Source organism: Xiphophorus maculatus, chromosome 19 (assembly GCF_002775205.1).
Source record: "Xiphophorus maculatus strain JP 163 A chromosome 19, X_maculatus-5.0-male, whole genome shotgun sequence".
NCBI classification, from domain to species: domain Eukaryota; kingdom Metazoa; phylum Chordata; class Actinopteri; order Cyprinodontiformes; family Poeciliidae; genus Xiphophorus; species Xiphophorus maculatus.
In genome coordinates, this window is record NC_036461.1 from 18279627 (window position 1) to 18294282 (window position 14656).

At 40.5% G+C, this 14656-nt stretch overlaps 1 protein-coding gene across 2 annotated transcripts in view; it reads left to right on the forward strand.

Annotated features, from left to right (window-relative positions):
- ppp2r3a (protein phosphatase 2 regulatory subunit B''alpha) overlaps positions 1–14656 on the forward strand; it is a 69222-nt gene that overhangs the window by 32881 nt on the left and 21685 nt on the right. Inside the window, exon 2 of one of the 2 annotated variants that reach the window (XM_014472635.2) lies at positions 6588–10143. The exons of the other annotated variant lie outside the window; for it this stretch is intronic. Within the exon in view, the coding sequence (XP_014328121.1) occupies positions 7384–10143 (2760 nt within the window). The 5' untranslated portion in view covers positions 6588–7383. The remainder of the gene's footprint in view (positions 1–6587; positions 10144–14656) is intronic. 2 annotated transcript variants of the gene reach the window in all.

The following is a 14656-nucleotide window of genomic DNA, read 5'->3' on the forward strand; positions in this document are numbered from 1 at the left end:
ATAAGGTCAGGCAGTTTTAACCAGGAAGCATAAGGAAAGACGTGAGTCACAATTTTCCCTCGTATGCACAGAAACACAAAAACATCCTCTGCTCTGCCCTCAACGGGTTCCCTAAGGAACTATATAGTGTTTATGCTCATGAGTGTGTGTGTGACCATGTGTCCTGTAGTCTTAAGGGGGAGTTTTGTCACTAATGAGGTGCTGAGGTGTCCACATAGTTGTTTTTCCCCAGAGATCTGGAAAGTGTTGGGTGAACAGCTGGTGCAGCACTGGAGGGGTCAGACTGCAGAGGAGGAGGAAGAGCAGGAGGAGGAGGAGGAGGACTGGTCCCCTTGATGCCTGTATATGTTTTCTGCAAGAAGATAATCTGCCTGGGTCTCTGGATGCTGTTTTTAGGGGTTCAGTTATTTAATTTCTCATAACTCTGAATGTTCTCGTGCAAATAGACCACAGTCAAGTTGTGTATTTTGGGGTGAATTCAGATTAGTAAAATATTTGGTATGCTTTTTAAACTAAACAGAGTACCAGTGGTAAATTTTTTGTACAATTGGACATTTTTCTTTTATTTTTTTGTGGAAATCCCTTTAAAATGTTGTGTTTTGTCAGTGTTTTTTCCATATATTGTAGGTTAGATATCTAAATTAGCATAAAAAGTAAATTGTTTTATTTTATTCAATACTTTTGCCTAAATCTGGGTATCAAAATGAGTGAAAGACTAACCATATGCAAATATTTCCAGATAAATATTTGCTGTGAACACAGTGAACTTTTGTACTTATCCTTTAGTTTGCAAAACAAAATAAAATAAATGGACTGAGAACTCCAAGAAATTTCAGTCTAGAAAACTCTGAATTTATGGCATGGCAATGTGTCTGAACCACGTATTATTTCAGCAGCTATAAAAATAACTGTTGCTTTTCTGTTAAAGAATACATTTGATCATGCAGTACATTTTTAATTTAAGTACTTTGTGTGAATATAGAGATACATCTTTTACTCAAGTCTATAATATATCTTGATAATCTGACACTGACCCATGTTTATGGTAAATCATCCACAGTTAGGTCATGGACAATACCACTAAACGGATTAATCTAATTCTTCCACGAAAATACAATGAAACAGACAAGACAAGAAACAACTGGTTATGTTTACGATGGAATGAAAATGGTCCATTCCCAGATCTACCTGCATAATGTGACTTATAAAACCTATAATTTCATGCCATTTCATTTTATAACAGACTCCATCAGAGCTGCAGATGTAGCTACAGCTGTGTGTGTGTGTGTATATATATTTGTGCTTAATGTCTCTGTGTCTCCAGAGTGCAGTGATTTGTGCCGTCAGCCTGGGTTTCTTCCAGACAATATTTCTGGCAGACATAACAAGAAAACTCCCTCAAGTGGCTGCCAGATTCACACGTCTCCAGCCTCAAGCCTGCACAGAATTGCCTATGCGCTCAGCAAGCTTCCACAGATCTGACCTGTTTGGATCTCCTTGAGTCCGGTAAAAACCCAAACTAGCCCTAAGAGAGAAAAGGAAAGGCGTAATGGGGCACTAGGGTCAGATTTTGGGTCCTTGTGTCAGCTAGGCCTCTGTTAGACTTGTGTTTTGGCTTGTTCACAGACATCTGGTTTGCATAGTAACTCATCTTTAGTGGAACCTGGCAATGGCGTTTTAATAAGTGGGGGAGTTTTTTTTTTTTTTTTAACTCCCCTACTTAACAAAAACAAATGGCCTTGACATTTAAAATTTGCAGTTTGCTTATTTTCTGTTATTGTGAAGCATGATAAAGAGCATGGATGGCCTCATTCTTACCCAGTCCATCTCTCTGCCCTCTAGTACAACTTGTCTTTCTACAGCTGACGGAGAATAAGGAGAACTGAAACCTGACCTATTCTTGACAAGGATACATCACTGCTGCCAGGACGCATCTCTGTCTGCCCCTTTTTTTCTTGGTGCCAGGAAATGTCAGTTGGGTGTTTGATTGATGGAAAGCTGATGGAAGGACCAAGATAAGAAGTGCACTTGCCTCTGTATTTAAAATTCGTAGTAGTCTGAGTAAATGATTCATGGTGAGATTACAGAAAGAAGCAGAGAACTGGGTCAGAATTGCATTTGTAAAGATCAAAGGGTGTGAGGAAGATAATGGAGATGGAAAATGAGGTTGGAATTTTTATTACTGAAATGTGTATCTTTGCTAATGATGTTTGCAATTGAAGATATTTCCGTTTTACCTGTCCAACTTTTGTGATCCAGTGTGAATTATAGCCTCAGTTTCCTGTTGCTAGCTGACCTAATGTGGTCTGCTGCTCCTGTCATAGTTCACCTGCCTCCAGGTTCAACCTGTTCAGAGATTCTGTGGTTATTAGAGCGAATGCTGCCTTTCTGTCATCTCAAACCACCGTCCCCATTCTCCTCTGACAACAACAAGGCATTTGTGTCTGCACAACTGGTTCTCTGAATATTTTATCCTTTTTTGGGCCATTCTCTGTAAACCATCCAGGCAGTCCAACTCCTCGGCGACTGCAATGCTGCACAAGTAGATATCACAAATGACAATTTCAAGAGAACTCAGTGTTAGGTTATGATCAACTCCAAAATCAAGACCCTGAAGCTCATATGAAATTTAAAGCTGGTTTTATGTTTAATGACCAGACGAAGCAAATTTTGCAAAGTTGACATGTGGTATGTTTAGAGGAGTCATGGGTAACACTTTCAGCTTTTTGTTTATCAACCTTAAACCATGCTATTGGGTGTATTTGCTCTCATCGGTGCCTTACACAAAGTTAATAAAATAGCAACAAAAAAAAAAACCCCAACAAATTCTCAACATCTTCATCTTCAATACCCCCAAATATACATCACAACAGATTTTTGAATGGATAAAAGAGGCTATTATTAATTAATTAATTAATTTAATTAATTTATTTATTTTTTGAGTAAACCAACTAATTTCAACTAGATCTACCAATTTTTGCAAATATTCTGCCAAAAAGAAAGGCAAGCCATTGTTGATGATTACAAAAACATATAATCAGGATGCAACTCACTTAGAGACATTTAATCAGTGGCGTATTTTTGATCCCGTATGAATAATTTCAACCCCTTTAGTACCTACATTGCATTTTTTTTCTCTTTTTTCTCTTTTATAGTTCTAGTTCTTAGTATCTATATGGCTTTGCAGACAAGAGTGTGTGTGTTCGTGTGTACCTGCATGTAAAGAGTGTGCTTGCACAGGCCTGTTCCAGCTCCCTGAGGGTATGTTTGTGGTTTCTGTTATGGTCGTGTTCACATAGACCTATTTCTTCTCTACTGCCTTTCCACTCTTTGCTATAATAGACACTAATTCACGTCCATGTGCACTGCAAATAGCATTCACAATTTAGTGAAGGAGTTCAGATATACCGCTTCTTTTTGTCCATGTTTGCTGTTGTACACACACAAAGAGACACTTGTGTGGCACTATTAGAGGGTGTGACTGAAATGGCTTTTGGTGATTTAATACTTCCTTCCTCCACACATGCAGAACGACTTTAAAGCTCGACGAAGGAAAAGGAAATGAGGAAGTAAGATGCAATAACAAGAATTATTCTCTAAATAGCATTAGAAATGAATCGATTTAGCAAAAGGTTTAGCAAAATGTTAGAAATTTTTAAAAGATCAAACGCATGAATTATGTCATTGCTTTAATTGAAAATAGTCGACTAGCAAGCTTGTAGCTTTCCAACCGTAGTTTTATTAGGGATTAACAGTGGTGTTTCTTCATTTTCTACCGTATTACAAATCACATTTTTTTCATCCAGCTGATCAGAGGACAAAAGTGGGGAAACTCTGTTACTCTGTGCTCCATGTAACTGAAGGAAAATCTTGGTCACTACGACACTTTTCTGGCATTCCATTGAAAAGGTTTTAAACTGCAGGAATAGTTTGAAAGAAATTTTTTCCAATTTATAGAACAACATTTTAAAATCTTAGTGCACCTTGATACCAGCCAATGGCTAAATACTATAAACACTCACAGGTCACTTTAGGTACACCATCAAGGTTGGATCAAGGTTGGATCCCCCCTTTTTCCCTCCAAACTGCCCTAGTTCTTTGAGTGTCACTAATAAAGTGGACAGTAAATGTAATTTAGTTTCACTTAGAAAACAGACTTCTTTAACATGATTTGCACATTTAGCATTAAAACTAGGCACCTACTGTTTCTGAACTTGAAGCAAGTTTGTTACCATGGTTATGAGAAGGGTTGTCCAATGTGGATTTAGCATGAGCAATGTTTTTTAGTCAGATACTAAGCTCTGTGATGTTGACATTCAGCTGAAAGCTGATACCACCATTTATTTTCAGCTAACGTGACTAAATCTACTAAAGACACATTGTATGCTTGCTGATTTGAGCTTTTTTAATGTAATACACGTCAGTGAGGCATTCATCGACACCCATAGGTGGGCGTAAGCACAGACAGACATGTACCCATAGAGGTCTTTGTGGGTTATAAACACCAGTGTGGTTTGTTTACATGCTCAGAATCAGTTTGGGAAGCTGTCATTTACCAAGACATACACACAGATATTTAGAGTGTGCACAGCGAGGCGGAAGGAGTGTGAGAGGAGCTGTTTGCACGGACCCATCTGTGTGATTACCACCCTACAACAGTCTATTTCTGACCATCCACATTTTAGGTGCAGCTTGCCAGGAAGTGCAGTTTCCTGCTGAAGAGTCTGATTCAACAGCCTCAAGCTGTTGCACTTGTGTGTGTGTGTGTGTGTGGACAGACAGGAAAAGGCATGAAAGGGAGATGAGGGATCTTGTCTTCTACACAAACCCCGTTGCTATTTTTTAGGTGCAGGCGATCTTCTGCAGACTATAGTATTTCCTTTTAACTACAAGTCGTTTTTTTTTAACATTTTGTCTTGGTAACCATATCCTTAATGTCTTGATTGTTCCAAAACAGATGCTCTTTAGCTTCCAATAACCGTGGCCATACCTATATTATATATAGTAATTCTCAAAGTCCTTCTTCCCAAATCTTTGCCAACAAACTTGTAAATGCCAAGTATTATTGCTAATGTGTAAATAATGCAGTATTCCTGTGAGATACTTGTTCTGCTCCTGGACAGGAAGGAGTGAACAACTCAGCAGAAGCAAAGAAACACAGAATAATGTGGGGGGAAGTTTTGCTTAGAGAGTGATACCTGCATAGAAGTAAAAGCAAACAGAAGACAGAGTGGATAAATCACCAAAACAGCAGTGGACTTAGTCACAGTGCATCATGGGAGGTCTCCCAGCATGTCTGGCCTGTAGTGGTTCACTTTTATTAGTGTGAAGTTTTAATCCTTTTGTCAGACAAAAATAAAGCATGACTGCTTTACCCCAAGTTGGAGTAGTTATCTCAAGAGAGAAACCTGACTATTGAAAACTGAGCGACCAATTCTTTATTTTACTTAAATATTTACTTCGACTCTGATTTAAAATTACCACATGATCATTTAACTGGGCTATAAGGTCTGAAGGAAGTCACGGAGCTTGCAGATTTACAGTGCAGAGTGCTTCATGTCAAGCTCAGTTAGTTTGTTTTTTTGGCATGATGCAGGTATTTACATAATGTTTCACTTCTTTTGACTGGTGCCGTCATGTCAGTTTTTCCACAATGGGTATGCCTAAATTTGGAAATATGTCTTGCTATGTTACATTTGGTGGAGAACAGCTGTTGGGGGAAAAAAAGTATATATATATTATATACTTATATTAGTATATATAGTATATAAAGTATATATTTGTACATTATTAACTTTTTCATATTTTGTGATGTTATAACAATAAAGCCTTTGTTTATTTTAATTGCATTTTGTACAATAAACAAATGCAAAGTAGTGTATAATTGTAGAATAAACGAAAAGAAAGATCTACAAATTAAAATCAGTCACCTTGACTCTGACACCCTAGCATATAACCTCCACCTTAACTTAATCTCAGAGTAAATACATCTGTTCTAAGAAGGCCTCAGAGATTTGCCAAAGAACCTTTACAAAACACATTAGAAAAGCTTATGATATGCAATAATTATGGTGAATTATGTGAAAATGATACAATATGCAGTAAATAACTAGGTAAACATTTCAATGTTTTTAATAGTGTTTATGACGCACACATTGAAGGGTTTGCTGTGTATAAGAATGTTGTGCACAAAGGGATTCTAGCTCGCAAACAAGCAAACAAAGTGCTATAAATAATATAACGTAAATTCATCTGACTTGCTCAAAATGCAAATTCACTGACCAGTAATCCTGCCTTGTCTCTGTGGCTCTGACAATTTATGCACAGATTTAAAACTGTTCTATTGTGATGTACATCTGTCCTGAATCTTGCACCTGACCAGTGACATTATCAAATCAGACATAAAAATATACATTGTGAGTAATATATCATATTTGATGATGGTTTGTGTTGATGATACACAGAAACACTCAAATATGCTTACTTTGGACCTTTTGGTATCTCTCTGAATGACACATTTTTTTCCTCCTGCTTTCACTTTCCTTCTTTCTCATCTTCTCTCCCTGCTATCCTTTGCTGTCTCACAGGTGGTGTCCTGCAGTCAGACGTTCGAACATATGGCTGACAGCATGAGGCCTTGAAAGAGCGTACAAGAGTGAGGGATCTTAAGGCGCCCCGTCGTAGAGAGAAGACGGAGTCTCTGGCTAGTCCCCTGCTATTTTTCAGCTGTGTTGGAGTCAGCAAGTTTTCTTCAGTCTTGCAAGGAAAATGGGATCTCTCTCTCTCTTTCTCTACATGCCATTTCCCTGTACATGGGTATGGGCCAGAGCAGCGTAAAGCCTTCCTGGCCTTGAATGTGACCCCTGGGGCTGTTCTGTGGAGGTATTTGTGATAACCCTGCTGGATGTTCTCTTGTCACCCTCCTTATTAGTGGCTAATGAGCTGCTGCTGGAGACCAAAAGGAGAATGTGCCTGTTGAGAGAGGCGGGACCTTACAGCTGTTATTAAGAGACCGAAGGATCTCAGACAAGGAAGTCTTTGCCCTTCCCAAAAAAAAACAAAAAACAGCAGCTGCCTTTGAAACCAGCAGCTTTGAAATTATGAACATATTTTAACTCTGAAAGTTTTGATATGTCTTCCTTTTCTGGTATTAATTATTCATATTCTGTGTTAGTATTATATGTCTGTTGACAATGACATGAATCAGATCAAAGACGCATTATTTCGACATGATGATTCAGCCATTGAACATGTATGTGTTACTTTTTAAAAGTGAAAATTATTAACAAGCGGATCTCTTATGAAACTTTGTTACACATCTCTTGTTTGTTGTAAATTTTATTACCTTTGACCATCTTATGTCTTGAAAAAAAATTGGTCACCATGGCAGCAGCCTATCGTGTCGTTGTAAGCAGTGTGAGCTGCTACAACAGTGTGGTGGTGGACCGACGTGCTCACTCCCAAGCTGTGCACTACTGTGCAGGGCCATGCGGGGCGCTGTCCCAAGGTTTAGACTGTACCATTGCACACCGTGGCACGTGCTCTGAGTTTCTTGTTGCCCCTGATGCCACATTCAATGACTTCAACAGCTCGCCCATACAACCCCGTAACATGATCTCTCCCCACCTTCCTAACCATAATAAACTTTGTATTTCCATGGATACTATTCATAACGGTGGTCTGGAGAGGGCGGGCAGCAGTGGCAATTTGTCTTTAGGGGAAGACAGCCCCACATGGCGGGGTAAAAAGACCTCGAGTAGCACAGGATCTACTGGCAACCTGAGCTGCTCTGGCAGCTTGAAGGACATTACTGAAGAGGCCATTAACCTGGCCAGCGGCAAGCTCAAAGAATTTTCTTTTGACAAGCTCCGCCTGTCCTCCTCTAGTCATGTTACTCTCCGCAAAGGACGTAAAGTACGCCCTGACTCTTTTAGTCGTCGCTCAACTGACCTGGAGATCATCTATGGCCACTTCAGCTCCAGTCTTACAACAAGCACAACAACTAATAGTATGACAAATGGCATAATTACTTCTAATGATGAAAATGTGCCACCATTTATGCTAGGGAAAGGAAATGGGGCAGAAGAAACAAAGTTAAAGGGGAGCTCTGGTTCTCTGTCAGCCACCACAAAAGTGGGGAATGGCTCAACAAGCAGCCTTTCAAGTATTGGATCACTGGACCAGAGTCTAAATACAGTGGCATCACTGTACCGCACCACCCTTGGAGAGGAGAACCTAATTGCCCGACTGCTAGAGAAGACAAGGGCAGAAGCTGGCAGTGGGGGGGCAGGTGGTGAGGACATCCGTGCCTGCCTTGACATCCTGCTTAAATGTTCTGAAGACCTAAAGAAATGCACTGACATCATCAAACAATGCATCAGGCGCAAGGCAGGTGGAGGGCCAGAGGATGGAGGAACAAATCCTGACAGTGTTTATCGGGCTGTGATGACCAGACTCAGCTCCTATCTCAAGAGACTTCCTTTAGAGTTGGAAGGGGTTGGAAGTTTGGGAGGCACGGGGCAGGGTGGTCAAGGCACACCTGGAAGCGGGCACAGTGACCTCGCTGAATTGATCAACACAATTCACTCTATCCAACAGGGACCCTTTTCTCCAATCTTTGGCAATGAACAACCTCCCCGCTATGAAGACGTTGTGCAGTCACCTCCCATCTCCAAGAAATTTTTACACTCAACATCTTCTGCTCCTTCATCAGCCTCTCCTTCATCCACATTATTAAAATCAGATTCCATCCATACCAAATCAGTCCAGAGTTCAGTTTCGCCAAAGGGTACCTCACTTACCAATGGACTACAGTCCACACATGCTTCTTTGACCACCCGGCACACTCTGTCTCCTCCACCTGTGACATGTTCGCCTTCTAGTTCTTCTCCAACACACTCACCCTCCCCTCTTCGAAACTCTCCTACATCATCATTCACACACACTCCCCCGACATCACCCATGGAAGCACTATACATCGAGGAAGAGGAGGCAGAAATCGGAAAGACTGCAGATCATATCTCACAGCTGACACACATGCCAACCAGAGGGATTAACAATACCCAGAACAAAAATGGAACTATCATGGGGCAACAACTGCACTTATCCCAATCTAACACAGCTAATAACTCTTCACATCATTTGCCAGGAAGCTCCGGCTACATTCCCACTTGGCCTTCCTCCACCTCTTTAACAGTCTCAACACCCAAAGCTACTTCACACAGAAATGATGACATTGATAAGCTACTGATGGACTTGGAGAATCTCTCTCAGAGTATGAGCCATCCTAGAACCACAGAGCCTCCACTTCCTGCTAAGACCAGGAAGAGAGGAGTAGCACAAGCGATTATCTCCAATGAGTCTCTTACTCAAGCCAAAATGGTTCAATACCAGGTTCAAAAACCAGCCAGCCACCTGGGCATGAATGGTGTTAACTCCAGGGTGACCCAGAGCCCCACTCCTCCTCAGGGAGAGAACAGTGAACCTGGCACAGGAGATGAAGAGGATGGGGCACTGTTGTTGAGAATTCTTGAGAGCATTGAAAGTTTTGCCCAGGAACTTGTTGACTCTGGGGCAGGGAGTTCAGGTAGTGCCGAGAGAAAAGTTGGAAAGGAGAAGGAGGTGATGAGGCTCCTGCAGGATACACTTGTCACTGCTGGTAGGGCCGAAACACCAGACAACACAACCCCACCGGTAGTCCCCACTGCTCCCTCCATGCACACAGCTATAGTCCAACCTGTGGCTTCAAACCACACTCAGGAAAATGCACCCAAAGTTTTATCTGCATTAGCTTTTACAAGTGCAGCATCTGAAGCGGAGTGCAATGCTGCAGTTGAATCTGAACCTAGAACTACATCAGATGCTGATCCAGAAAATTTGTCTAAGTCAGTGCCAGATGAAACTACTGATACTTCTACGGTCGAGGTTCATTCAGAATCCCCTCCTGCTTCTGGAGCTTATACAGCTGGAAACCTTCAGGATTGCACCCTTGAAGATGAACCTGCACCTGCAGTCTCTGTGGAAGAACCATCTTCTGTTGCCATATCAGCCACAGAAGATGCCGTCATTGCTGATGGTGAACCCTTGGCTTCGAAAAACACTGGTTCTACCCTTCTCATCCAGCAGACTCCAGAGGTCATCAGGGTAAGTAACCCACAGTCACAAATGCACTGTCAACGAATTAACCAAAGATACTTACATTCACTGCTTTATGAAGCTGTATAGTCAAGCAACTATATTACAACCCTTTGAAGCCCAATAAATCTTATAGATTTATTTACAATATGCCCATTATATCCAACATTCTCAAGATGTTTTATCACTCATATGGTGGTGCACATTGTCAGGAAGACAACATCACTGCAGGTCTTTGCAATTAGTTAAACACTGATAATGCTGATCTTTAGCTGGGTGCCACTTTGAAGGCTTTGACGGACATCTGGGGCAGGGAAGGACTCCCTGTGAACTCAAGTATGTTGTCTTTGGCTGGGTGAACAAAATTCTACCTAAGATCAGTAGCACACTACTAGCGGATGTTTAGTGTACTACGGAGCAGAAAGCTGACGTCGATGTTTCTCCCTACATCCAGTGGGTAGCGCAGGTTGCTACAATAGATAGTAGCCACACAGGCACTCCCACCAGAAGGAAACAAACGCACCCAGTACAACACCTTCATTCTATTGGCTGGGAGGTTGTCAGTCGACTGTGCCAAAAGGTAGTTCTATGTTTCGTAAGCGAGCAGAGAGTCGAACAGAGACCAAGTCTGAGCGCGAGGAGAAGCTTTGAGTACAATTATTACAAGTTTTGAGAAGAAAGATGTGAAGTCCTGCTTTCAAAATAAAAATGTAAACAAAAGTACTAAATGTTTTGAGAACAAAAGATATGAAATCCTGCTTTCAGACTGAAAATATGTGCTCTTGGATTATGGCAGAAAAATTCCCCCATAAACAACTGCCTTATAAAATGTTAGGGATGTAGCTTCTCTGAGTGACGGGGCTGAATGAAGAGTGTAATTAAGTGTGATGAGTGTGATGATTCGGTTTCAGAGTCTGTGCTTGAATAATAAAGGCTGAAGCTCCGAATCGTGGAACAGAACAGCTCATTGTTTTAGGAGACGCTCTTTCTCTGTTGACTTTTCCTGTATGTGTTTTGTTCTATCTGTGTGTGTGTGTGGGGGGGGGTGCGTGTGTGTGTGTGTGTGTGTGTGTGTGCTTTGCTTTCCTCACTGGGGAATATTTAAAAGTAATTTAGGCCTGTGAAGGAGAGTACTGGAGCATGTTATTTGCATGTGTGTGTGTGCATGTGCATCCACAGTGGGTACCAACATTGCAGTGTATAATCTCAGAAAGAAGGGTTGCCTCCACCTGTCTGTGATGTGGATATTTAACAGCACATTATGGATTTAAAGAATTATGTGCGACAGACATGCTCACATTCCCACACTCCTTCAAATCATTTCTATTGTCACTTTTCTTTCTTCTTTTAATTTTTTAATCCTCTCCCATTAGTCCTCCTAAAAAGGCTCCCACTGATGTTTGAATGTGTTTATATGCCGAGCTCTGTAACCCTATGCCCTGCTGATATGTAGGGCACCTACATATGAGGTTACCATGGTACCGGGCCCTGTTGGAGCAGAACTGACAAAACACCAAACAAACACATCATTACACAATCTCTTTCGGCCTTCATCGTCAAGTCTTCCCAGTTGATTTTGCTTCCTCTTCACTTTTTGTTTTCTTTCTGCTTCTCTGCCTCCAATGCTTCATGCATTCTCATATTTCTTTTTAATAGCTTGCAGGTTGCGTTGATCTCCTTAGTGTCCTCCTTTTACCTGCAGTGAGGCAATAAGTCTATGTTCACCGCAAGTTCTCTCGCTGCCCTGTGATTGGTCGCTCTGGTATTTTGGGAGAGTTGAATAACAGTTGTTGCTGTGTGCAGGGCAGAGAAACCTAATGAGACGTGGCGATTGGAGCCCGGCTGGAGTTGGTGGAGGGAGGTTGGGGCTGTTGGCACGTTGAGTGTTAATGGTGTTGTTACCCTACATCCCCTCCCTATCCCACCACCAGCCCCCGGCTGAACTAGGTGCTAGGCAGACCTAAATCTGTCCACCCCTCTGTACTATGGCATCCCGCTAACAGACTTACTGTCGCCACAGTGTAAATGGACCTGCGTGTGGTGTGTGGGACGATGTGTAAGTCAACACAAGTTTATTATGAATTTTTCAGCTGTATAAGGAGGTATGTTTGTGGAAATGCAAGTGCATATGCAAGAAAAAGACTGACAGATGAATGAGTCTCAGTTGACGAAGACTGGTGTCCTACAAAAACATGTCTGTTGGGATGTGTGTGTGTGTTGTCTCATCAGTAAGATGATCCATTGCTACTGTATGTCACATCTGAGTTTGAGAATAGCTCCTAGACACCCAACACCAAGACAGGCACTCTGGAAATTATGCTAATATTGCTCAGCAACGATCAAGCCACTCGAGTTTCAGATTTGGACTATAGACTCATTTAAATTTCAAAAATAAAGACTTCAGACTTGACTTAGACTCTTCATCTGAGTCTTGAGTCTCATAAATAAAATTTTGTATCTCATTTGATGGGAAGTAAAAGCAAATACATGAGCTAGTTGCACTGACAGCTGATTCTCTGGATGCTCATATTTTTTTGTGCATTCTAGGCGATATGGAATTTTGTCGCAGAATTTATTGACGTTAATTGCAACAACAATATTTTAATAAACACACTTGTTCATTTGTGAACTGTGGGTTGTTAATTTGTTTAACAACAATCTATTCATTTTAGCAGCATTTTTATGTTCTTGACAACATGGATGTTTTTGAAGCTGAACACTATGAAATGACTCCAGATCATTTCATAACAAAAGAAGATTACCTTGCCTCCAAAACAAGCGGTCCCTCACTCATTATGCTGTCATCTATAGAGTTTCTTGAAACATCTTTATTATTTGTGCTTGACAACAACACTTTTAGATTTGGTTCAGATTTGCTGACAATTTTACAAATCATCATACTCTTCAATCTTAGAGTGGAAAGAAGAAAACATCCCAAACTTCATACAGTGCATCGACTTGAACTGTAGCATTCTTCTCCTTATTCTAGCAACACATTTGAAGACATGGATTAGATGTTACCCATGTCATTACAAAGACAACATAAAACTGTTTTGATTTATTCAGTAATTCTGAATTGACAAGTGTTGATCTCTATCTTTTTTCTTATATAGATAAATGTACATTTACCTTTGAGTAGTAGTATATTTGATCAATTTAAAATAATAGGTTAAAGAAATTCAAAACAGTATTGGAAAGTTACATTAAATCTTAATAGGTTAATAGACAATTGTTTAATATCTGTGTTTAATATAATACAATATTTGAACTCCCAACGTGTTTTAGGGAATCTGGATACTGTTGATGAAAAAAAGTTTGAGACTTGAACTAGAGTAATCCATCATGTCCTTCCTCCACCTGTTGCTACATATTGACTGTCAGCTGACTGAAAGAAGCCTTCAAAAAACAACAAAAAACTCTACACGTTTTATTGTTTAGAAATGTATGTAATTGTAAATAACATGGAAATTAAAGAGTGCAAACATCAGTCTTATATTATTAACATAACATGACAGTTGGCAAGTTGTTAGCAGCATGCCTGCAGGTTCTTCCCGAGCAGACAGCCTGACTAACGAACCAGCTAATATTAGCTTGTTACAGTGTACTTGTCTTACCCTGAAGAGCAAAATGGTGAAACGGAGTGATATTCTGCATTAGTACTAGAACAAGTATTAATTTAATGGTAATTTATTATTTCTTTTTTCATAGATGCATTTATCAAAACTAAAATAAAACAAATGAATTTGATGGATAACTTTATTACAACTGCAATAGTCGAAATGCGATATAATAGCATCAATTATAATTGTTACGTTCCAGGATATTCTTTTGCTTTTGGTTATCTGAGAATCTCTTAATGGCACATACCTACTGCAGGGCTTTAATTTTATTTTTTTGCATCCAGTCAGAACATACCCGTTAATCTTCATGACGACAAGGATGCCAGCCAATCTCACTCAAAGGCAAGACCGCATCCAGAGCATAGAAACATGGCTGCAGTAACGCCACGAGTCAAGGTTCATCATGTCAGCAGCCTCTTTCTCTTCCAAAAATAAGAGGCTGAAGTCTGACATGTTTTTGTTTCTGCTCTCCGAACGGTGACATAATTTACAGACACACTTAGGCCCCTGGCGGCATCGAGAGCTGCCAATCTGATGGCTTTATTAACTCTCTGGTGGTTCGAGTGGTTATGCCAACTGTTTGGGACGTGCTTGCTGTTCCAAAATAGCACTAGTTGGCTAACCGTTCTTTCTGAATGTGCGGAAAGTGGCAAACATGTACAAGCGCACTAAGCAAGATAATAGAGTATGAAAACATTTAGAATGACCTTCTCTGAAAAATACATTGCATTTAGGTCTAAAACTATAAGGATAAAAGAGAAACGGCTACCCAGGCAATCGTAAGCTTAAATTAAAGGTTTGCCCTTAGCTGTTTGTTTTTATATGGTCAAACAATATTCACTTCGCTGAAAGCACAATTATTGCAAGCTAAATAATTGTTTCACTATAACAGCGCCATCAGA